At 35.4% G+C, this 25,504-nt stretch overlaps 1 protein-coding gene across 1 annotated transcript; it reads right to left on the bottom strand.

Moving 5' to 3' along the window:
- Positions 1–3,199: 3,199 nt before the first annotated feature.
- On the bottom strand, positions 3,200–23,288 carry SLC38A11 (solute carrier family 38 member 11). The gene is made up of 11 exons (XM_005415823.2): positions 23,150–23,288; positions 22,662–22,736; positions 21,936–22,070; positions 20,239–20,304; positions 18,520–18,626; positions 18,279–18,358; positions 10,224–10,294; positions 9,262–9,423; positions 7,432–7,544; positions 6,625–6,756; positions 3,200–4,665 (listed from the first exon to the last, which is right to left on the bottom strand). The coding sequence occupies exons 2-11, from the start codon at positions 22,720–22,722 to the stop codon at positions 4,420–4,422; spliced, it is 1,173 nt and encodes a 390-aa protein (XP_005415880.1). The 5' UTR covers positions 22,723–22,736; positions 23,150–23,288; the 3' UTR covers positions 3,200–4,419.
- Positions 23,289–25,504: the final 2,216 nt, after the last annotated feature.

Below are 25,504 nucleotides of genomic sequence, written 5' to 3' on the forward strand. Positions count from 1 at the left end.
TCTGTAGGGTATGTTCCATTTTTTTTCAAAACATTCAGTTTAAGCTTTAAAGTATTTGTATTTTGTCCTCAAAATTATCTTTCCTAATGGGTTGATAAGAAAGATGGCCAAAATTAGGCAGCTGTCAGCTGTCACTCCATCAAATGTCACACGACCCCAGCTATGCCTCCTTTGATCAGAGTTAATCATTGTTCCACAAAGGCCAGAACTGCCCTGTGTTTGAACATATTCTGTACAATAGACAAGGTACTGCTTTTTCACAGGAGTTTTCATGCAGCACTGCAAAAACTAGAATAACTACTAACTACTCTGACTACTAATAAGGCATGAGACACCCATGTCCTTTCCTGAAGAGTCACAAAAGGCAATGAACCAAACATTGAGAGGGTATCTTCTAAATCTTTTTTCCCCCAAATATAACCAAAAATAGCAGCAAAGGGACCCGCTGTCACCCACTGACTTACTTATGTTATCCACTGATGACTGCAACAGGATATAATGATAGAGAAACAGCAAAACATTGCCCTAGTATAATAACTACTGCTTGTGTTACTGGCACCTAGGAGCCCCTGTCATCAATCAGAAGCCACTGTGCTAAACAGTGTATGAATACAAAGAAAAATATGAGGCAGCCCCTGCCTCTAGAAACAGAAGTCCCAGGACGTGGTACAACATCCCGCCATGCAATCTCAGGCAGAGACAGCAGATCAGCACTGTCAGCTGTCCTGCCTCCATCAAGACAAAGGACACTGCTGAAGAGTCTTCCAAGTATGTTGCTTGTGGCAGACATAAGCTGTTCCCTGAAAGATAGTTTACATGACCCCATCTCAATGCAGGTTTTATAGAATGGCATCTGTCACTTATTCCTATAGTGTCTTACAATAATTTTTACTTGTTTCTTTTTCTTCAGTTCATTACTTCTGTATTTGTATTAATACAGTAAGTCCATGAATCTTGCTGGGAATTTCCAGTGTTTACTGGATACTGTCTCTTTTAGGAAATCACATGTGAAAATTCAGACCTTCCTGAACTTTTCTTCAACGCTATTTTGGAATTCCATACGGCAACTGGAGCTTTTCCATATGGTATTGCCTTATGAAGCACCTAGAATCAACATTTAGTCAGGAGAACAGAAAGGTAAGCAGAAAGAGGAATAATCATATAGTTTACTTTCTGTCCATTAAGAGTTCTGAGTCATGTATTAAGCATATACCTGAATTTCAACTTCTCCAACAGAACTGAATGACAGAAACTGGAAAGCTGGTGCTTATTTCCTTCATTAGCCTGAATTAAAATTTTGAATGTTTTAGAATTTACACCAATTCTTAAAAAAAACCAAAAAACAACAAAACTCAAGAACTTTAAATTTAGATCCTCATAGAACTACTAAAAGCAGAATTCTTCTGTGAATTATGTTTGAATTGTTCAATCTCATGTTTTGCACTCCCAATACATTTGTTCACTCTGTTGCTTTTATTACTTTCTCCCTTTTACCCCATGTTCCCATCAGACTCCAAATAAATCCTCACACTACTTTTTAAGTTTTGTTCTCCAGTGAGTCACAAATACTAAATAGTGTATATAGTAAATAAATATCCTTCTCCTATCGGATGCAGAAAATATATGTTATGTATGTATGTTATATGAGATATAAAGATTCTGTGTGTGAAAAATATACAGAAATATGACCATTTAGCAAACCTGATCCATTTTGCTTCCTCCTCCAGAGAGAAACTTGAGGAAGGAAAATTCTCTAGGAATTCTGTGATTGGTAAGAAGCACTTTGCTCTAGAAAGTCATAAACTGTCTGCTTAGCTCCTGTGAGAATGGTAATTGTACATCTGGTGTCCTGAAATGCCTTCTCAGCTGGAGAGAGGAGCTTGGAGAAATAGTGAGTCACACTACCAGCTTTTGATGTGAAAATCCTGCCAGCAAGTGCTTATGGAACATTCTTCTCCCTCCATGCACTCTGAAGTTCCATCACCACAGGGCATTTGGAGTTGGGGATATTGCTACTCCCAGCATACCTCTGCTTGAAGTACTAAGAGTGTACTGAGATCCTGCACATGCTGAGGCCAGTGAGAGGTTCCCAATAGATTTTACAATTTTACTTTGGGGAGTCTTAAGTGTTTGCAAAACACAATGGTTATCACAATTTTTGTTATGATGTATTATCTTTCTGTATTTGGACCTACTAGGTTCTAAGAAAGAATTTACCAGATTTCTACTATTTGTCATTTCAATAAAGGTAAGTTTCACTATGTAATATTGGAAAGGAAGGGATCATGGGTTTTATAATTTTATATATTTAGGCAAATAGCAGTTAACTTTAAATTCTAGCATTTCTGACACATAACCTCCCATTTTCAATATATTTATGGCTGGGAGAACCCCATCATCACCTGGGAAATTCACAAATGAAAACCACTGAGCATATGATTACATGAATTCAATTAGTTTTGGCAAAAGAAACTTCTAAGAGCAAGAGAAGCTTTAGCAGCAATGAAAACATTTAACTGACCATTACTACTTCAGACTTTACACTTCAAAAATTAAAACAAATGGTGAAAAAGAATTCTTTACATTTTAATTTATAGAGCAGAAAAGCATATAAAGACTCATCCTTCATAAAGGACATGAAAACATGATTAATAACAACACAGCCTCATGACATGGAAATTATTCAACTGACACTCTGTAGCAAAGACAGCTTATAATTAATACCTGAAACAAGGTTAATAACAACACCCTCAGTAGAATGACAGGGAAATTATTCAATTGACACTCTGTAGCAAAGATAGCTTATAATTAATACCTGAAACAAGGTAACCTATTTTAAAAGAAAAAAAAATCAGAAAAAAAAGGAACAACAAGGCTTGTGAAAGAATTATGATTGATCAAAAAGATCTCCTTAGGTGTCACAAGGAAATATTATTTGGGTTTGACTCCATTTGGCATAGAAAAAAGTGAATCTATTCAGTAACAATTCACCCACAGCTAAGAAAAAATCAGCCATTACTGAATCTAAACTGGTGAGAAATATTCTTGGTGAACAGTATCAGGTACCTGGAGAACAAATAAATTATCACCCGCAAAGTTGACACTTTGTAGAGAAATGAAAGCACAGTAATACTCACGCTTCTCTCTAATTGCTTTACAACTTTAAAAAAAATCCCAAAGAAACAACAAAAAACCCCGGTATATTTAAAGCATTTATTTTGGAAGCACTATTTTTAAAAAGTGTGTTATTCTCACAAGTATTATCACAAGCATTAGTGACTCTTGCCTACACATTTGTTTAGCTGGAAGTCTTGAATGACATATCTTTGTCATGCAAGATGAAGACAAAACCCATCCCCATTAAGCAGCATAAAAATGAAGTAGCATTACACATCTAGCTGGCATGAGGAACCACAAGGATCACAATAATGCAAAAATGAACTCAAGTACGCATTTTGATTTGGTAACAAAACGTTTTCAAAATGACAGCATTGATATGACTGAGGATACTCATATTACTCAACCTCAAATCAGTCCTATTCTATAGGCATGTGAGTCTATTTTTATATATACTTATGTATATATGTATATTTATACACATACGTATATATACATGAATCCTTGATGTTAGATGAATTTTGGAAAATGTAACAAATCATCAAAATTTGACAAATCATGACAAAATCATTAGTCATATACTGAAAAGCAACAAAGGACTAGAATGATAATCAGGTTTAGAATATTAGTTTCAATTCAGTTTCAGAAATAATGAATAATATTATAAATGTAAGAAGTGAGCTGCAATGTAATTTCCTTCTTCGTCAATCTTGAAATTTTCACAAAGACTGCCTAGTTCAATCTTTTGAAATCCACTCCTGTGGATTTATTTGTGCAATATCTTTTAATCACAAGACCACATATTGTAACAGTTACAATTAAATTGTATCCATTACAGTTTAGTCAGAATAAAAAATTTCCTTTAACTCAAGATCCAGTAAAAGGGAAGCTTTCAGCTCTAAAGGACAGTCACTGCAAAATCAAAGACAGAATTAATAAAGGTCTTTCAATTTAAGAGCAGAATTGTAGTACACAGAGATACAAAAATACTTTTTATCAGGACTTCAAAAAACCCCCATACTATAGTGTGCTAATAAATACACTTAAAAGATTATAAAATTAATAAAAGCTAAGTTAAATCAATGAAACATGGGAAAGGTTTATATTCCAAAACATTTAATTTATCGCTTTTAAACAGCATTGCAGACTAAGGTTAAAAAATGCAACCTTTTTGGTAGGCTTGCAAGTTATTCAAGTAATGTCTACTGAAAGGCACCTCTGAGATTTTGTGTTTCAACAGTTAAAACTGAAGTCTCACCTGAAAAAGGATGGCAGCATAAAATCAAGTATGTAAGTAAATACCTACGGTGGAAGTGTGCTGTTGTGTAAAGAAACATTACTAGGGGAGCAGTAGAACATTTCTTTTCCATGGCTACATTCCTGGGGATGCAAGACAGTCATGACAAACCCAACTGCCATCACTAGCACACCGAGAACAAGAATCAGGCAGGATATGAGGTTATCTGAATGGTTCCACCGCTCCTTGGACAGCCTTAGATAACACGCTGATGGGATGATAAAAACAAGCGGGGTAGCACTCAAAACTCCCTGTGTGTGGGAAAGAGCAATAGAAAACAACCTCATAAGCATGTTTATTTAGATGTGAAGAACAAAAACCTAAATTTTTTAACAGTTGTGATTAGACTGATACAACAGTAAAAACAGAGGATAAAGCCCTTTTCCCGTGTTGCTATATGGAAAACCTTTTTTTCCAAAAAAAGTCCCAAAAATATGCAAAAATATCTGTTAAACTATTTCTAATAATTAAGATTTATTTAAATGCTTTTGCTTTGCTGATACAGAATAATATTTTAACATTGCAAGAAGCATTTAATCTTATTTCCCAAAGTTTCTCAGCTTAAGAGATAAAGTCTAAACATAATTCTTCAATACTTGAACTGAATTAAAATACTTAAGGTAATTCCATGGAGTAGTTTAGATATAACACTGCCCTTAAACGGAATACAATTTTTTGAAAAGTGGAAGCATCATGTAGCAGCTCAAAGAATTCTGAGCAGTTTTGACATTTATAACCTGATTTAGGTTAACTTCCCTATGAAAGCAAAGCTCCTTTTGACAGAGTAGAACCTTTCTTCTCACTAAAAATTCAGCTCCTCTTTAAATGCTCTCTTAGAAAGGGACAAACAAAAAGCACTTTCAAAAATTCTTTTTATAGTAAAGCCACTGCAGATTGGCATATGAGTTACATGCCAAAAGGGAGCAATTTTATGTAGAAATTTTGAATGTTTATTTAGTCACATACTTAACAAACACTACGTTTCAATTTAATTATGGCCAGATGGTAATCCAGCCAAAGTAATAACTTTACATCATCATTTGTACACAAGTTCCAATATTTGTATGGTAGAACCTGTTAACAGTCATCAGTACAGACATCAGAAATAGGTACAAGCACAAAGTATCTCCTCCATGAAAATTAAGCTTTAGGTCTGTGAAGTAACACAAACCAGCATTCCTGTAAAATAACAAAGAAAATTCTGTGGCCCTTTAACTCCCATATGATCCAATAGTTTCCCTGGGGAATTACCACCAGGCAAACACAATAACTTTTGTTTTGTTCTAAAACCAGAAAGCAGAGAAAGAGTAACCAGGGTCAGAGAAATAGTATCAAATGCCATCCGTGGTGAAGAGCCAAAAGACAGCTCTTCTGCTGGACAAAAAGCCAGCTGAAAAGATAGATCACCTTTCTTTCACATGTAAATACTCTGTCTATTCAGTTTTCCCTACTGCTAGATATCAAGACTGAACAATCTTTCTGAGCACAATTATTACATCCAATAAATACCTACAGCTGTATTGTCAAATTCTGTCTTAAAAAGGAAAAGCAAAAAACCCCCACAAGATAGGAGCTACCCATGCAAATGCCTGGGTATCAACTTCTATTTGTGACTGAATAAAGCTATCAGCTTGACTACTGACTAACTGCTTAAGAAAAAAAAAACCAAAACACTGCATTGATGGAATGCTTGCTTTTTTGCTTGCTTTTGATTGTATATTTCTAGTGATCATCTCTGTGGTCACTACTGTAGTAGCTGTGGAACCAGCTACTACTGGTTCTTTCTTTCTACCTCCCTCTGGTTTTTGCTCCTGTGGCAGAAGGCAGTCGCTAGAATCTGCCCCAGCGCTAAGTAATTTGCCAACTTAATCAGAAGCAGGGGCTAGAGAAAGAAATGCTAAATTCAGTACCACTGTACAGTTTGGATGAGTATTTCAGTGATTTCTGCTGCGGCTTAACACATTTTGTAGGTCATAGCCTCTTGCCTCATCTACAAAACTGTTCTAAAACCCTCCCTCAACCATACGAATTTTACTTCTTGAACTTCTTTCACCCTTAGTTATCTGTTTTTGAAGCAGTAATTCCTTCTTCTAACACTACTACTGACTATGTCAAATTACATAAGATTTTCAGTAGAGCTGTGGATTTAAAAAAGTTCTTATTTATTAATAAGTGATGTATTAAATAGAAGAGTAGACAGGTTCACTTACATTCAGCTCTAAAACTATTCCAAGGCAATCATACACTAATGATACACCAGTCGCCACAGCAATGATAACTACTGTCACAACAACATGGAAAACTGTTGAGAGGTTCCCATGGAAAAACACATTGGCAATCACCTGAAACAGAACCACAATTTTAAACCTTGATTTTTCTCCCTATGTTATCAAACAACTTAATCCAAACCTTCTAACCTTAAGAAACTAAAGGAATGGGTGAGAATGCACTGGCTGAATTTTACTTACCTTGCTTCAAGAAAACACCTTCATCTGCTTCCAAAAATTACTCATAACAATCATTACTAAAATTTCAGAACACTTGCCAAATTGACTTAGTTACTTATACCTGTAGGATTTAAAAATTTACTCTTTTCCCATTTGCCCATTACAGAATAAATCCACTTACAATTATCCATTAAATGGATTAATTTCCTAGATGGATATACTTCTAAAAAGAAAAACTATTAAGATTGAAAAGTATGTATTTTTGGCTATTCTCAAAACAATAACAACAGTGTCATTTATGTCAAACTTGAAATTTTAAGCAGTCCTGATATTATTAAGTAATGATTAATATAATGTTGACTAATATTATAATAAATATAAAACAACATTATATGGCCAGTGTCTAAACAGTACAACCAGTCTGCCATACTCACTGCAAGTAGCAGGATAAAATATGCTGCTATTTATCACAGATCAACCATAGACTTCAGCTACAATATGTATTAAGAATGTGACAATATTAATAATATATAACAACAGTGTTAAAGGGAAAATGTAATAAATTCTTACCTCTCTGGTCACAAAACATTCAAGGGGGAAGGTCAGAATTACAGTAACTCCATAACAAAACCTTCCAAAGGTAGCAAGGTTGTCATCTCTACAGTAGTTTTCAAATATATCTCCTGAGGCATAGCAAAACACCAATTAGCTTGAACCTCACATAATTTACCTATTTGCAACTTGAAGTGCAGGTTACTGGAGTTACTGGAGTAATTGAGATTTTTTGATTCCCTCTTCTGACATGTAACTAAAAACTAGTTACAGTCACAGGTTATGTCCAGGAACACCTTTCAGCTTATCCTGCTGGTTAAGCAGTGTTTTTACCTCAAGTAGCATTTATCTTCAAAAAATATTTTAAAATACACATATCAGAGTTTGTCATCTGTTATCTTCCCCATAACACAGATTTTGTATGAGATGCCAATGTTTGATTAAATAAGTATGTGACAGATTCAGAAAGAAAGCTTATGTGTAGAAAATAAAATTTTCCCTAAAAACTCCTAGAACAACAAATACATAAAAAAAAGCAAGAGTTACCTGTGGAGAACTGCATTTCCCTGACAGTATCCAATCACAGCTAATAAGCTGTAGAAAACAATTTTAAGTATTCTGACCTCAAAGGCCCATTATATACATATGGATTATTACCTAGCAAATCATCTTTATCTAAAAACAAAAGCATCACTATAAAATTCAAATAATCTTGCTTGGTTTTTACCACAACGAATCTATAATAATGATCCCTGAAGCACAAGAGACAGTGCAAGACAGTGACCAGATGATCTATCAGCTCTCTTTTATGTGGTTACAACAGTGTCTCATGATTTGCCACTTTAGGAATCACAATGGCACTGAAGAAGCAATGAGGTGTACTTTAAACAGCCAAAAGATTTTGGCAGGGAAGACAGAAGGTGAGATGGAACCTGCTAACACAAGAGTCATAAGCGGAGGAGGAGCTGCAGGCAGAGCTTTCTGTACCTGGAAGTTCTCAGCCAGCCTGCATTCCATCTACCTACAGTACATCTAGGACAGTGACTTACTCTGCTGGAGTAAGCACTGGAGGGAGGAAAAAAAGGACAGATAAACCAGAAGTCCCCATCCCACAATTTCTTTGTTCTCAACTAAATGCTGCTGCTCATCAGAAAAGGAAAAAGCCTGGAAGCCTCCTCCTACAGTCCGGAATGTCACTATTAAGTAAAAGAAAATATGCTTGCTTATGAAATGTGTATTTTTTCTGAAGAAAGTAATGAACTGAAACCAATTTATATCTTGTTCTTATGAACACACCTTTTTCACTTCAACAAAATGATGTTAAATAGCATGATGCAACAGTGGTTATACATATTTATGTGTATTCATATACCCACAGAGGGGACAGTAGGATTAGTAACAGCAGAACAGCTGTTGCAAAGATAGGAAATATCTCTAACTCTAGGATGCTGTATTAGTACAGACAAGAAAAAATGTAAGAAAATATATACAGATATATACCAGATACCCTGTAGGAAATTTTTGTTCTTACTGCTCTCTGCTGTTGGACCATGTGGATAAATCATAGCTATGTAGTCCTCGAAGTGTTTCAGTGATGGAAGTATTCAAATGGGACTTCCACTGGTGAGGCTTATGCTTAAGAATCTGACAGCTATTAGCATGTAGCTGACATTTTTGGATCACATTTTGGTTGTTGGGTAACTATGAGGAATATCCTATTTCTGCCCAAATATACTATGATATTTGCATTTTTATAGTCACCAAGATGTTTATGGAAAAAAATCAGACAGGAAGGCAGAAACGTAAGGATTATAGCAAGCACCAAAATTGAGGGATCAAGCAGTTTACCTTCTGTGTATCCTGTAAAAGTCATATATCCACTGGCAGCAAATGCTACACTGATGATAAGAGCAAGGGCCACAGACATATGTGTGACTTGAGACCAATTCTTTAATGTGGGTTCTTCCAGAGACCCATATATTAAAAAGCTGTTATGATGGCAGATGAATGCTGAAACACACATGACAGTTAAAGCAAATGTATGAATTCATGCATAAATGCATAGAGACACAGCACAGTTTGAATCCACTCATTATTAAATACAAACATTAATCTTGCAATGAGTGGCAAAGATAAATGGCTTGAACCTTTGCTTGCTTAGTTGATTTGATGAAGGTTTATATTCACCCTCAGATGATTCTGATTACATTATCCCTAAATGCTATGCCATTTCCCACCCTCCACATCTCCATTCCACAACTATTTCCTCCTCTTACTTAAGAACCCAGCAGCAGATTTGAGAAGTTGTTTTTTTTTAATCTACAAAGCCATTTGCTACTTTCAGACTTCATTTGGCATCAATTTCAGGCAGCAGCAATCATTGGGAGGCCTCAGATTACCACAATGCTAAGAAGAAATAATATAGCAGATCCTGCAGACAGGAACAGATTTCAGAATGAGGACTTTTGTGCTAGAGGCTACCCAAGGGAATGCAGAATGATCCCAGCCCCCTCAGTTTATCAGTCAGACAAACCCACTGATGCAGGGGCTTTAGGATGACCTGCACAAGTGAGCTGCACTCACATGCACACTGTCTCTGCTACAGTGGCAAACCTCCAGGGCTAAATGGACACTGGAGGAGGTTAATGTCTTACATAATAGCAATGACATTCATATGGATCATTCACACAATTTCTTTTTTCTTTCAACACCAGTTTAACATGAATATTAAAAAAAAATCTAGTTTCAAAATATTAGTTTCTTACAATTGATTATTGGAAAAAAAAACTCAAACAGCAAAAAACACTTACCAAATGACATCACCCCAATGGCTTGTACTGCATTTGGTTTTGCAAATATCCATGCATTTTCTGATTTGGGTCTAAAACAGACATTTAAATAGGTTACCTTCTTTTCAAGTATCAGTTATTGCATTCTGACATAGCCCCAGTGTTTATTAACGAGCTGAAAGCAGGGAGATACCTTTCTCATCTCCCTTGTTTTGATTCAAGTATTTCTGTAACCAGTGTTTACAGTCAAAAACATCAGCCTGTTTCAGTTTTGTAAATAAACTCTTCAAGTTAGCATATACCAAGAAACAGCAAGATAGAAGGTAAAAGCTGTTACTGATTCTGACTAAGGTTATCTCAACTGAAAATGTCCTGTGACTATTTAGAGGCAATTTCTACCTCTCAATTTAAACATGCAATCAATGCAGTCTAGAGATACCATTTTACTAGGCTACAAATCAAGTGAAGGAGTTTGCCTTTCTTTACACCTCTTCCAACTGTTCCTCATAGTAAAGAGATTCCATTACTTCCCAAAACATAAAAGAAATTGTGAGAGAGTACATGGAGACTTTTACAGTCAGGCTAGAATGTAATAATCCCCACACCTCCTCCTCGAAGATATGCTCACAGATTTGGACCTGTGGTAATTGCAATGCTTAGAGGAGGACCATCAGCAAACTTTGTTAAAAACCATTTACTGCATGAACTTCATCTTGGAATAAAGAGCCAAAATGAAAAAACAGGGAAGGACACAAAACATCCTTTTCCAGACATACAATTTGCTAAAAAGTTCAAATGAAATTCACAAGCTAGTTAAATATTGAATTTGTAATATTAAAGCACAGACAATGAAAAACAATCCAGAGAAGCTTGCTCTTAAAAAGTTGGCTACTGCTAACCTTGATTGCTCTGTTTTTATTTAGAGGGAAAGCTGCTGCCACCTGAGGCCTTAAGATGCTCTTTTCCTACTGCCCTAGGAAGCAGTATGGCACTCAGGCCAGTTCTGTGAAGGTAACAATGGCAGCTTTATCTCTCCCTCTCTTTGGTGATCTCTCCCTCTCGCTGGTTTTGACAGCTGCAGTGGCACATGCTATGCCAGGTTTAATTGCTTTCAAATGTTTAAATTACACCTCCAGCCCCTAAAAATAAACAGATTAAAATAAAAGTAATAGTAAAAAAAAAAAAGGAAAAAAAAAGTTGCAGTTTCCTCTTTCAGAACTCATTATCTTACTACTTCTTGAGTTCAAATAGCCAATCCTTCCTTTTTCATATTAATAAAACCCAGATTTAAAGTACCTAATGCACATTCAGTTCAGACTTAGAGGAGCTTTTCAGCTCTTAAGATGTGGTTGTGAAGCTTAACTTTGAAATTAACAGAACCTGAACATAAAATCAAGCTCCCTTTTTTTGTCCTCAGGTACAGTATATTGTCTTGAACTGCTGTAACATACTGCTTTGAGCTTTTGGCAGCTGAATAGGGCCCTCCTAAAATACTCTCAGACTCAGCAAGTAGATGTAAAATATTATGGATGAAATAGAGCTATCTGGTATTTGTCTTGAGAAATAGGAGTTCTGACCCTCTCTAGCTGCTGTTGTTCCTTACAAAAGCTCCCTTAATATTACAGCGCCACTGATTTCAAATCACTACACCTAGAGATGTGTCTGGAAAATTAATATTAATAATTTTGAATGTAATGTTTTTAAGGAAAATGTTCACATCTGATTGGAAAAATTGCAATAATATTTCAAAATAAAAATATAAAGGAAGCTAACACTCCATTTGTTCCATTCTGTAACCACTAGAGGTCAGCTTTGATAACAAACATACAAAATGAAAATTTGTTTTATATTTTCATTTGACAGCAGAAGTTTTCTTTGGCTCTTTCCTATTAATAATAAAGTTAGATTATCTAATACCTTATAAACAAAAATATTTTAAATGCAAAGAAATAAAGAATGCTTTTGCCTGAAACATTTAATTTCTGTAAAAACAGTACATCCTATGCAATGTTATAGCTATATTATGAGCTCCTACAAATACAGATTTAAAAAGGGAATTCAGAAAGCATATGAATTTCAATTGAAACATTTTTAATAAAGTGGCCAATTAAGTAAAAAAAAAAAATCACAGGAGTTGGTTTTCCCCTTGCACAGCACTATCTTATGCACTAGCAATATGCAAAAGACTAAGATACTGTTTTGCTTTACCAATGAATGACAAATCAGATTAGGATTATTATTAGGGGGAAAAACCCAAAAGAACAAAATCCTGCTTATTTAAGAGCCTAAGAAGATAAATTCCTTCCATTCTAGTCGCAGAACAGAGGAAGAATTTCAGATCCCCAATTTGAACACTACCAGCAGCTTGTAATGTCCTACAATGTATTCTGGTACAGATGTCCTGTTTTCTTCAGTAACTTATATACTGCTGCATGTGCTTTGAAAAACATTTTCATATTGTGGGAATACAGGGACATCATGCAGAGAAAACACACAGCCAGAAATTTCATTTCTGAGTGTTTGGAACTGAGAGCCAACAGTTCTAGAACTGTGATCACATCAATAGGAAATTACTCCCAAGTTCAGTCTGCAGAACAAACAGACATATAAAAAGCTCCTGAGAAAGGGTGCAGGTGACATGAAAGTGTCTCTATAAAATACGACTCCATAGAAAAACTTCTCAGAAGGAGAAAACTGTGCCAGAAAACAGTAGGTGTTAGTTATAGAAGAGCCATATAGTGAACAATCACAGAAAATCACTCACAAGCCAAAGGGCAGCTAATGGAAACATCATCTGTCAAAGTAAACATACACAAATTGATTTCATATATGCATCTCTGTAGGTAGATGCATGCACACACTGAAAGAATATCACAAGAATACAGGATAACTTGTTGTGGTTTTTCAACCCTGCTGCTACAGTTCAAGACGATTTTTTTTTTTGAGGGGACATTTGTTCTGACCTACATTCTTGTTAGGAGTTATTAGGGGAAGATTTTAACTGCTGCTTATACAAGAATAGTATTAGCTGTGAAAATCCATGAGCGAAAAAATCAGCTAGCTCTCTGCTTCTCACTCAGTGTATAAAAGCATAGGCTATGCCTGCATGAACAGAAGTTTTTTTCACACTGAAGTAGTATTAGTTTGATGAAACAATGAAAGGCAAGAGAAGAAATACATTTTTGAACTAAATGCACTTGCTGACAGCTGTACTGTCTATCATATATAGCAGAAGCTGAAACACAAAGTAAAACCTGAGATGTAATTTACATGTAGTTCTTGGAATAAAAATAGTAAAAGATTGAGAAAAAAGACAGCCTAAGGGAGTTCCCATGCAGGGAAAAAGTCTTAGCTGAAACTAGGACAAAAGCAAGACAGACTGAACATAATGAGGCCTAGCAATGAAGAAGACCTAGAAGGTGAGAAAATAAGACTGTACTGAGTCTTCAATATATGTAAGTGAAAATATACCATAATAAACTTATTAATGAGTTCTAAATAGTTTTGAAAATATTCATGTTTATCTACATAAGAACAGGAAAATTGAGAAGAACAAATTAACCAGGCAAAGGATAAGACATCCTAACAGGGGGTAAGCATCCAGATCATGAGTAAGAGTTGGGCAAATTTGTTTGGCAGTCTAAGATGGCCTGTCTTTTACTTCTTGTAAAACACTTGCAGCATAATTGTCCCCGTTTTAAGAGCAATGCTACACAAAAACATTTTCTGTCACTTATATAGAAATGCTGCAATATAAGAGTGCATGAGAAGCAAAACATCTTTGATGAAGGCAAGAGAAAGAAATACCCTGATCTCAGCCAGCTTGTGGCTATGCAACACTGATTTGAAAAAAGAAAGGTGATTTCTAAATAGGAACAGTCATATAACAGGGGAGCTACATGTTGCAATGAGCAAAAGACTTCCATTGTTTTGGATTGAAGATCAGTGTCTAACTGCCAAGTTTAGGTACAAACCAACAGTTAACAATATAACCCAGAATCTCACAGATTCATTCAGGTTTAATTCAATGCTTTAAACATTTAGGAAATTAATTGTAACATTTCAATTTAATTCTATTCTAAGGTAAAATACCTTCCTAGGTATTTTTGAATTTTAGAAGTTTAAAGATACTGAAAAGTTCATAGATGCTGAATATAACTTTAATGAATATAATGGAAAGAAAATGAGTACAGCTCACATTAGCCTTGGATTTCATATTAATCAAAGTCATCTTGTGAAAGAACACAGACAAGGCAAAGCTATTATGTCAGCCAAACTTAGATACAGCTATGTCTACTCTTCTTTCTTCCTTAATGAATTACTTAACAGTTCTGTAAATATAAAAGTAGCTTAGCTGGGTTTTTTTAATTTTATCACACATTAAAGATTACCTTTGCTTACTAGTGGATTTTTTTATCTAAAGGAAAGAATCAGTGTTTTACTTTCAAGTTTTTTTCCTGAGCCCTTGGTGTTTTACCCCTAGAATCAGCTGCCAGTTGTGTAATTCTCACATCCTCTTTATGTGTAGCAGATGCTCTTGAAGTTTTTCATAGACATTTATGTATTAAGGAGACACTGACATCATAATATTCTTGCTACAGAACACCAAATTAAAATGATCCCTCTTTATAAACTACAAAAATATTTATTTTTTACAGCAAGGAATGTTAGTTTCAGGCTAGAAGCATGAAGTTATTTCATGCAGTATTAACATGCTGCACTTGACAGTTCGAGTTAACTCCTACCTATTTTTTCTGATCACAGCACATAAATACCCAGCCATGGGTAAGCAGATGGCTATAGAGATCAGGTCAGAATGTAATTTTATCCAACATCCTAAAATACTGAGAATGAACTCTTAATAATCCAGAACACTGTATTCTATCTGCACGTTCATTGTGTCATTCAGTTAACAATAATCATATGGATGGTGGTTATCAAAAGCAAAACTGAAAGAAAATAAGTACCTCAGTTTTATATTTGTCATAAGAGGAAATAAATTAAACCAAGTAATCCCACATCTTAAATACATTTTTTCTTCATCAGAATGTGACAGTAACATTCCTAAAATGTCCTTGGACAACCAGCCCCCCACGCAAAACAAATAAAGACAAAAACAAACAAAAAAAGAAGCAACATTCAAAACCTTGTAATTCATGTTTAAAATAGTAATAATCTCTTTGTTTCTCTGATGGTCTAAAACATTGCAGAAAGTTTCAGGTTATTGCAGAAAATATCCTTAATTGCTTTGTTATCGAAATAAGATTTAATTTTCAACTAGAGCATGGATTGCAGCTAAGAAAAAAATGTTTTATCATTTCCACATAATGATCTTGTACGTCTCAAAGGGAAGAAGTATTCACCTTGAAAAATCTAAAAGTAAATGAAAACTGATTACTGCTCAAAAGTAATTATCAAAGCAGGAAGATATCCAAATGGGATTCCAGTGGAACCTGATCTGAGTCCAGTACTTTTGAATGTATTCAGCAACAACTTAAATGACGGAACAAAAAGCAAGTGTCCTTAATGGAAAGCATAAAATGTGCAATTAACACAATCATGCTAGAGAACAGGATGAAAAAAGAAAAATCATAAAGAAGCTGGTAAATGGAGAAATCATCTGATAAAGGAGTATTCAATTCTGTAATGACAAATTCTACAGTTATGCAGAGGATAAAAAGACTTCACAAGAACGAGGCAGAGAGAACAAACAAACAAAAAATTCCCAAACTTCATGAGAAAAGGAAAAATCACTGGCAAACAGTTCTGCAGAGTATCTCATGCTTGGTAGTTCCACTAGACTGCAAACTCAAGGCACATTCATGATATCATGCCATCTTCCAAAGAGGCTAACATCAAACTAGGTTACATAAACAGAGGCATGGCAATCCCCAAGGGACACACTTGAACGGGACCTTACAACACTCCGCATTTAAGATACATCATCTTCTCTGCTCCTCAGAGGGAATATCCCTGGCAGGTGGGGCACCATGATTCTACTTTAATTTGCAGAAGACTTGAGGCAGCCATTGAGCATGATTAGAAGCACAGGAAACGACAAAAAGAGAAACCCTAAAGGAACTGTGCCTATTTAGCCTATAGAAAGGATCCCCAAAGGAGGTCAAATTACAGCTTTTTTAGAGGTGTTTTTCAAGCACTTGAAAAAGCATAAATAGTTTGCTGTTCATATCCACTGTGGTTAGGCCAAGAAGCAACCAATATGAAAAGGAGTCATACACAGGAAGAATTCATAAGAAAAGGCCAGTTAAGGACTGGAATGGGAAACCATGGAATTGTCTAGCTTGTTCTTGGCAATCACCTGTCATCAATGGCAGGCACATAATCAGTTCTGCCATATCACAATTTTAGGGATTAAATATTCTCGTCCCCATTGAGCCTTTATCCAGGATGGTACAAATTCTTTTCCTGTGTGACAGATACAAGGACTGTGCTTTTGCAATAATGATTTTAAAAAATCTCTTTGAACTCTGACTTCCATTGTATTTTAATAAGGATTCAAAGTAAAAGTGTTAATTCACTTGTTTCACTTGTAATATGATGAGACCCATATTAAAATATAGCAGTATTCTTTCTTTCCATTGCAAAAAAACATCCATACCACAATACAAAAAAACAGAAGATAGACATATCCTTTAATTGTCAAAACTATGTCTAACTGTAGAATAAAAATAGCAAAGATAGTAAAAATAGACATTAACAGAATGTTGGTGAGGAAAAAAAATTGCCAACTGTTTATCAACTTGGTAGATGCATTTTTGAAAACAAAAAGTGTAAAGGCAGAAATGGAAGTCTCTAAAGAATTAAGAAGTAAAACTTCAAGAATCACTCAAAACCAAACAGCATGTATTGTAAGAAAAAATAAAACCATGCATTCCATAATTTTCGGTGCATCACAACTGTGGAGAAAAAATGTTACCATAGTAACAAGGTTATCAGTAACTATTATATATAGCTTCTTCCTTTTTTAACAGGGAGTTTTGAGATTAACCTTTTAAAAACCCCTTTGACACACAGTGTGAAAAACATGCTGCTCCAGAAATATGGTGGGGAGGGAAGTTCCACACTGTTCTGAGAGAGAGATTTTGTGGATGATAGACAACATCATCTGGTACAACTTAAGAAACTGCTATTCTAGGCATTTTCCTACCATTAAACCTGAATACCCTGCATTAACCCATGTATCACAGCAGTAATACAACTGAACAATTGGGCCTAACACTGCTAAAACAATCCTGGTAGAAGAATCTAATGAGGGAAACATAAGAAATAGCATATAAATCTGTTCCAATAAATAAAAAAGCACGTTCAGAAGTAGAATTTTTCATCTCTATTAATAAATCTATAAATTTAAAGGATGAGAAGAAAGACAGCCCTTCTAAGCCTTTAAGAAAAAATAATAGATTAGTAGCACTTTCTTGCAATATAATAATAAAAATATTGTCACAACACATACTTACGTGAACTAAATTGTCTTGAACACTCCAATGTCTAGTGTTAAATATTATTTTCAGAGTATGCATGAGTAAGAGTTTTTGGTATCATACAGTTTTCTCAAATGACAAAATAAAGATTTTATTATTGTGTTGTTTTAAAAAAATTCACAGTATTTGTGTTTCATTTTTATTATGAAATTATTATATTTATCTTATCAGATAGATATATTTATCTTATCAGATAGGTATATCTATCTTATTCCTAAGATAGTAGCTATTTTAATGATTGTAAAATCAGGCAGTCTGATAATAACGAAAAAATAAAAAAAAAAAATCTCAAACGACCAACAATCTCACATGCCAATCCAGGACTCACCTGCTATTAGGTATCCATAATTCCCCTTTAGCTCTAGGGGTTTTGATACTTTCTTTAAATTTGCTTATACCCAATAGAAGAAAAGATTTAAAAGGATGAAGTATATTTAGCTGTTCATTGTACTACTGTTGATAAGAGATTTTTCAAAAGCAGGCATGTTCCACAACTATGCAGGTAAATGCAACAGGGAAATAACAGATTCTATATGAACCAAGTTCACTTTGTGACAAGTGTAAGAATACTCACACTTGTGGACTGAAGGTTACTGCTCTCACCATCACAACAACCAGGATGACAGTGGTTAGAACCAGAGAAAGAAGAGATACCTGTAAAGGTAAAAACATGACTTCAGTCAGCAAGCTGCTGAAAGGTGGTCCTTTGAGCAGCATAATGCATTTGTTAATTATTTACACAAAGTTATGACTGGCACTTATTTTCAATAGCATACAGAACAATAAACCAAAAATCAACTGCTGTTAAGATTTACCTTTCCCAATTTTGCTATGTCTCGATATAAAGATATAGGTAAGGTAAAGATGATGGTGGTAAGAAGAATTATGAAGTGACGGTCGGTAAGCACGTTATCCACCCCAACTAAAGCAAAAAAGAAAATAATTTATTTCTTTAAGAGACTAACTTGAGGAAAACATTAGCTACATTTGAAAGGTTAGAAGTAACAAACTTTGGTGATCAAGCTTTTATTCCCTTTACTCAGGCTAAGTAATACTGAAAACTAGGCATTAACTAACACTGAGAAAGCCATGCACAGCATGGGCATAAACACAAGAATTCTGCAAATTCAAACCAAATGCATAACATATGGTATATATTAAACCAAAATTGCAAAGTCTGGATTCCTACATATAGATTAATGTCTTTCATTATGTCTGGGTCAATGCTGGGAGACTGAAAGTAAAAAATTCTCCTTCTTTCTTCCATTTAGTCTTGAGAATTTTTTGATACTCTGGGTTGACATCAATTATTGTGCTGTTTAGGATAGCATTGTTCTCTAAGAAATGGCCTAAAATAAGTTAAATTTGAGGTTTCTTTTGGGCACCTCCTTTCCTACTATCAGCTGGCTTCCACTTGCAAAGTAGATTACCATGTGAGGGCAACAATGCTCTTATAATATTCCATGCAATCAGTGGGACTTTTTTGCAGAACTGGTGGGTTTTTTCAAGCCAATGACAACCTAAAATAAAACATCTCCAAGTTTCAGTGAGGCGACCATAAATCATTGGCTTGAATGAATACTTGATGAAAAATTATGGCTGGAAAGTGACTGGCAATTGACATGGAAGACTCAGTGCTCTGTTCCCTCTTTGGGAGATTATAAAGCTTTCCCACCTCTTTCCAGGCAGGTATTCTACCGCATAGGTAATCAGATTTGCCACGCTGGGGATTCCCCCTTCTACAGAAGTCATATTATATATAAAGTATTAGATATTCACTGTCACTATTAATTTGATCAGCTATTCACAGAACAACACAGTGTGACAAAACTACATCAACCTTTCAGGTTTCACATGCTGAAAATTACAGCTCTCCTGTGAAAATGAAACAGTTCATACAAATTCACATTTCCACTTCATTACAGGCATGTTTTCTCTCAGCTCAATCTCCCAGTGAAGAATGTTTTAATTTAGCTGCTTTTGTGCTAAAGTAGATATCAAACACATACATAAATTGCTCCACTGATGCTGCTGTGAAAACTTAGAGGACAGGAAGGGAAACAAGGGGGCATGATTTAAAAAGCATTACATTCATTATATTATTTGCAACTTATCCAGAATTATTCACTAGATGAAGTACAGTTTAATTATTTAAATTATTATTATTATTAGTAGTAGTAGTAGTAGTATCTAAAAAAAATACAAAACCAAATAATCTTGTAAATACCCAACTGTGGAAGACTCACTTCTATTTGCTTAGTATTTCACTGAAGCATCTGGTCTCTTCACTGACACTGAATCCACTGATAGCCAAGGACTAGGATTCATAGTTTTTATTTGGGAAAGGCTTATTAAAGAAAAAAAAACAAACTCAAAAAACCCCACTCATAGACATATGCTTCAAGTCCTTAATTTGAACTAAATTTAAGAGTACTTTAGAAGCTATATTACAGGTAATTGCAAAATACTTATGCTACCAATTATTCTATCCAATCCATAATCCCCCACTCTTAAAATTTTTAAATGCATCTTACCTCCAGGAATTCTCTGAAAAACTTTAGTTAAAGTGTCTCCTGTTATTATGTTGTAACTGATCATAGCTTAAAGAAAATAAGTTTTTTGTTAGTACAAGTCATATGCAAAATATTTGATTAACACTGAATACACACATTTTGTAGACTTCAGGATTACATGCTACTATCCCTCTAAGATAAATTCTGGCTAGCAGCAACAACTTGAAAGTTTCAGGTTTAAAAAAATAATTCTTTAACACTTCCTTTTTTGCTTTTTTTAAACAGGTACCACCTAAGCATTAATGCAGCCTGATAAGCAAGACCATTGTGCTGAGTGGCCATATAAACTACTTCAGAAGAGGATAAAAAAGGCTTTCTAAAACTGTTTGTTTCAGATAGCAATTCTTTGTCAGTTTACTTTCAAATGCTCATTTCTATTTAGTAAATTACCTGTGTTAGTCTAATAATCAGTTCTTCAATTAAACACAACAGACTTTCTAGCTCATGTAAAAAGCTAGCAAACTCTTTAAACCAGAAGAAGGAGAAAATCAATTAAGAGATGAGATACAGACTTCGATTTCTCCCTCTCATTAATAAGTCCTGTGACCTTAACACTCCTATTTCATTCTTATCTAACTCTACACTAAGAGCTCGTAAATTTGTGCATGTGTATGCATACAAAAATTATATTTATCAAAATCTTTAGCATTTAGACAGCACATATTTAGGTACTGACCTTAACTATACATAAATATTCAGCGTTGTGAAATTGTAAGTCATAAACTCTACTTATATAAATTAATGCAAACAGATACAAGAGCATAACCATAGCTCTATGGTGAGGACTAAGATCTTTACAATTCTTTTTCTGTATTATTAAGGGAGTACTTGGTTTACAAAGGAGTACAATTAAATGTATAACACTGTTGCCAGCACTAACAGCAATGTGCCACCCTTAAAACCCTCAGGTATCTGTAGCCAGACCCAAACAGGAATTTTGATCTGTGACTTCATGATCACCAAGTCCAGATTCTTGATATCTCAAGTCATCTCATCTTGCAGCCCCACATGTGAAAATATCAAGACTATTTAAGATTTGATTTAATTATGTTGCTATAGCAGGAGACAGATTCAGAACAGAACTTTATTTCAAACTTCTGGTCTAATAAATTCCTGCCCAGATTATACCATTTGCTTCATTTACTATTTCTTCTTCCAAGGGGTCTCGAGTCCCTAATTTCCCAGTACTTCGTTGGGTATGAAGCTGAACTAATGCTTTTGAGGAGCAAGACCTAAACAGTGGCTTCTCCAATTACAGTAACATCGCATCTCTGAAAATATACTAATTCAGTATACTCCTAAATTCATATTTTCCTTTTCTTTCAGACACATCAACTTTGTGCTCTGCTACTCAATCTAGAACAGAATCTCCTTTGCTATTTTTCTAGCTACTTTGGTCATTAATTTTCATATGTGCAATCATGAATTTCTCTGCTATTACATTTCAGTTCAATTCTATTTATTCTGATCCTTCAATCAGTGAATTACTCCTCATTCTTCAGAACCCACAGAATAAATTTATTTTTTTTAAATAGCAAAGAAGCACATACAGTACATTCTTTATATAGTTCTTAATATTCAATCAGTGAAATGATGCAGTAATGTGAAAAAGCTTGTTACTTATAAAACTTAAACATTTATATTTTATGTGATCTTACCAATAAATGGATATAAAAACTGGAGAATTGAAAGGATTAGATAACCTACAAGACCATAGGTTTTTTTGACCAGCTCTTGATAGGTTTTGGTACTGGACAGATTTCCTCCTTTGATCAGTAATATAATGGAATAATCTGTTAAAACATAAAATTATTGTTAAAGATGATATGAACCAACTTGTGGTTGATTACTTTTCACCTTCTTTCACTCCTCTAGCCAAAAAAAAAAAAGGCTTTAAGAAGAAAAGCAGAGGCACTAGGAAGAGCAGGAATGAGAAATCTCACAAAATCTCTCAATCCACTAAATCCAGGAGCTATAGGCTCATATTGGAAGAAAAATACTTAAAATCATAGTACAATCGAAGGTTTTCATTTTGTGGTCTATTTTTAAAAGTCATAAAACCCTCTCAGGATTCAGTCTCTTAATTAGTCTGGTCTTAACAGTGGACTCAAACAGGTGATTATGAGGGCAAAAATAAGAAACCTCTTTCAAATGTAACCTTGACTAGGAAACTAAGGCTTCATGGAAATAAATGCAGTCAAAAAGCAGCTGTACAGTGTAATTCTCTACTTTTACTAATCTGCGGAAGAGATTAGTGAGGTAAGGAAAAAATTATCATTTTTACTGTCACAGATAAACTTGTTTAAGGTATCATTAAGGTCAAGATAAGCTAAAATATTGCATGACTAATTTTATCTTTACAACAGAAACTGCCTTTAGAGTACCTGTGATTAAGGCAACCACAAACAAAAGCAGTATTCCTAGAGGAAAACCAGCTTCCTTCATCGAATATGGCAATCCTGCAAAGCAGAAAAGGAGAGATTCTAGAAGACTCTTTCCAAATATTTATTTGTGAGAATCAAAATAAAGAAAAACTCAGATTTTAAAAAATGTAATCTCCCAAATTGGACCAGCATGCTTAATCACCTCCAAAATATAATTTTCAGTGGACAAAGTGTTTCTTAAGTATTAAGTTCAGTCAGCACCTGCCCAATCTGTCTGACCATTATGGCCAAGAAACTCTGGGGTATTTATCACTAAGGTGTGGTCTCAATTGACACCTCAACCTTTTTGCAAAGTAAGCAAATAAATACAGAGAAAAATCTTTTAAAACAGCAGCAGAAAGTAAGGAATCAGTGTTATTGTCCAAGCTGGAGAGTCATGCATGAATAAACAAGGCTGAATACAGGGCAGTAAAGAAAAGTAGATTTACCTATAATGCCTGATCCTATGATTGAATTAATAATGTTAAATCCAGCTGATGCCAGATCACTGTTTCCTCCTTTATTCCTGGGTTTACTAAGGAGGGCTATTTGGTCATCTGTTTCTACCTATTCCAGGAAGACAAGGAAAACGTTATACATGAGAAAAATAGGTGAGAACAATTATTTTTCACATAGTCTATTAAAGATTTTTTAAAAATTGTCGTAGACTCAGATTTGTAGAGGTATTTTGATAAGTAAATCCCATTTTTTTCACTGAGAAATCAAAGGAGTATTAAGCAGCTAATTCCTGTATAAGTCTGACCCATAATCTTTTGTAATTCTCTGAAAAATAGGAAGTGGAAGGAGAGAAATATATATAAACTAAGAGGTAGGCTGCTAAATCAAGACATTCTTAGTCATGTTTCAAAGGCAGACATGTGAATCGAGTATTTTCAAAAATATTTTGGCTAATACAATTGGTCAGTAAAAAAAGTTCCTAAACTGGGGAAATGTAATTAATTTCAAGACTTACTAGTAAAGCATGCCAACATCTTAACATACTGTAATCCAAGGTTTTATCCAGTATTTTAAATATTTCTGTGCCATTCAATGGTTTAGTTAATTATGAATAGTTAATGACACTATAAAATCAGCTGGTCCCAGAAAGTTTCTGTGGGAAAGAAGCAAAGTTCAGAGCACAATATGTAGCCAGTAGCCTCAAAAATTAACGCTTGTATCTTCATAAAAGAGCTTTTTAATAAATATGCAGTAATCCTCTCATTAGATCACCACTGTGCTGCCAGAGAACATTTCAGAATTATTCATCAGAAAGATCACATTTTACCTGAAGTTGTGAAATTCAAGGGAGGAACATGCATTTAATGAATAAAGTGTTTGCCTGTGTTCTGTGTACTAATTATGAAGGTAACATCACTATTTCATGGATGCAGAAGCCTATTTAACATATATAGCAGGTAGTACAAACTCAAATGCTTGCTTCTAATATTCCTGGGAAAAAAAATAAATTACTAAAAAAATCTAAGTCATCTGTAGATAGCCACATAAACTGACAAGCATAAGATTTCCTGCCTCTAGTACGGCTACACATTTAAGTAGAACCTTTAATCCTTAAGCAGCACTAACATAATACTGTTTCAGATCAAAGCCCAGTGTAGCGTGGTATTCCATTTCTGAGTGATGACCATGAAAGGTGCCTAGGGAAAAGCATAAGACCATAGAAAATAGCTAGTTAGCAAACTTTCCTCTCCCAGCTTTCCTCAGTTTGTGTATTCTGGACTTCCCAAAGTGGTTGTGTTCTTGGTGTATCACATTTCTAAATGGACAGCTGCTTGATTTTCCCCTTTTTAGAAACTGCATAGGTTTTAGCATCTATAATATCATGCATTAGTGAGTGCCATGTTTTAATTACGCATCCTAGAGAGAGACAGGTAATTTAATTTGTTCTGAATCTACCATTCAGTATTTTCACTTGGGTGTCCCCAAGTCTTTTGTGTCATCACAGAGAAACTAACCACTATTTCCTATCTTCCTCATATCACATAGCTTCGTAAGTAACATTCTCCCTCAGCTGTTTCTTATCTAGACTTGTGCTACATTTTTATTTCACTACTGATTTCAGCAACAGAAGCATCACTGTCATTCTCTCCTGAAATTCTAATGCTCTCTGCTAACAGCACAGTACAGGTGAAATTGCACTGAATAGAACAGTCCAGTTCCCTCTCTTCAGGTGTTACAAGAAATTAACACAATGTGCGTTGCTAAGCCCCGGTCCCTTTCCCCAGCTGGAAGGGACAAATTTCAATCGGCAAAAAGAAAAGGCAACAAAAAGTTGTGACACAGGTGAAACGGCTCCTGTGTGAAGAGCAGCGCTCCCGAGGGTGTCCCTGGCCCGGAGACAGGGAGGGATGCCAGCTGGGAGCCCGGCCAGAGTAGGCTGCACAACGCGGGAGACATGAACGCGAGGCATCTGCCTCTTGCAGGGTCCTCTCCTGGGGCCCCTGCGAGCGGCGGGCCAGCCAAGGCCACCCGCCAGGGCAGCGACAGCAGCGGCAGGGCTGGAGATAATGGGCCAGGGCAGGAGATGATGATGGGGCGCTCACGCGACACCGAATTTCAGTCGTGCCGAGCAGCCGCCCTTCCCCTGCCTCACAAGGTGAGGTCCCTGAGACCGCATTTCTCCCCCGGCCTGGTACCTAGGACTCAATATTTTTGCCTCCTACGAATTCAGGGGCAACTGAACAGAGATGAAAAGGCAATCCCTGCCGCCCGCTCGACCGCGGAGCGGGGACGTTCCAGTGGCCGGTCGTCCTGAGCCGTCGCAACCGGCCGCCCTCCTCACACCC

Source organism: Geospiza fortis, unplaced genomic scaffold (assembly GCF_000277835.1).
Source record: "Geospiza fortis unplaced genomic scaffold, GeoFor_1.0 scaffold112, whole genome shotgun sequence".
NCBI lineage: Eukaryota > Metazoa > Chordata > Aves > Passeriformes > Thraupidae > Geospiza > Geospiza fortis.

Bases quoted from the DNA above. Each gene is read 5' to 3' on its own strand.
- SLC38A11 (XM_005415823.2), bottom strand. From the start codon at position 22,722: ATGAAGGAAGCTGGTTTTCCTCTAGGAATACTGCTTTTGTTTGTGGTT. The intron at 22,071-22,661 runs GTACTCTAAAGG...ATGTTTTAACAG, and splicing joins TGTGGTTGCCTTAATCACAG to ATTATTCCATTATATTACTG. The intron at 18,627-20,238 runs GTAAGATGCATT...TTTTTGCTTTAG, and splicing joins TTTTCAGAGAATTCCTGGAG to TTGGGGTGGATAACGTGCTT.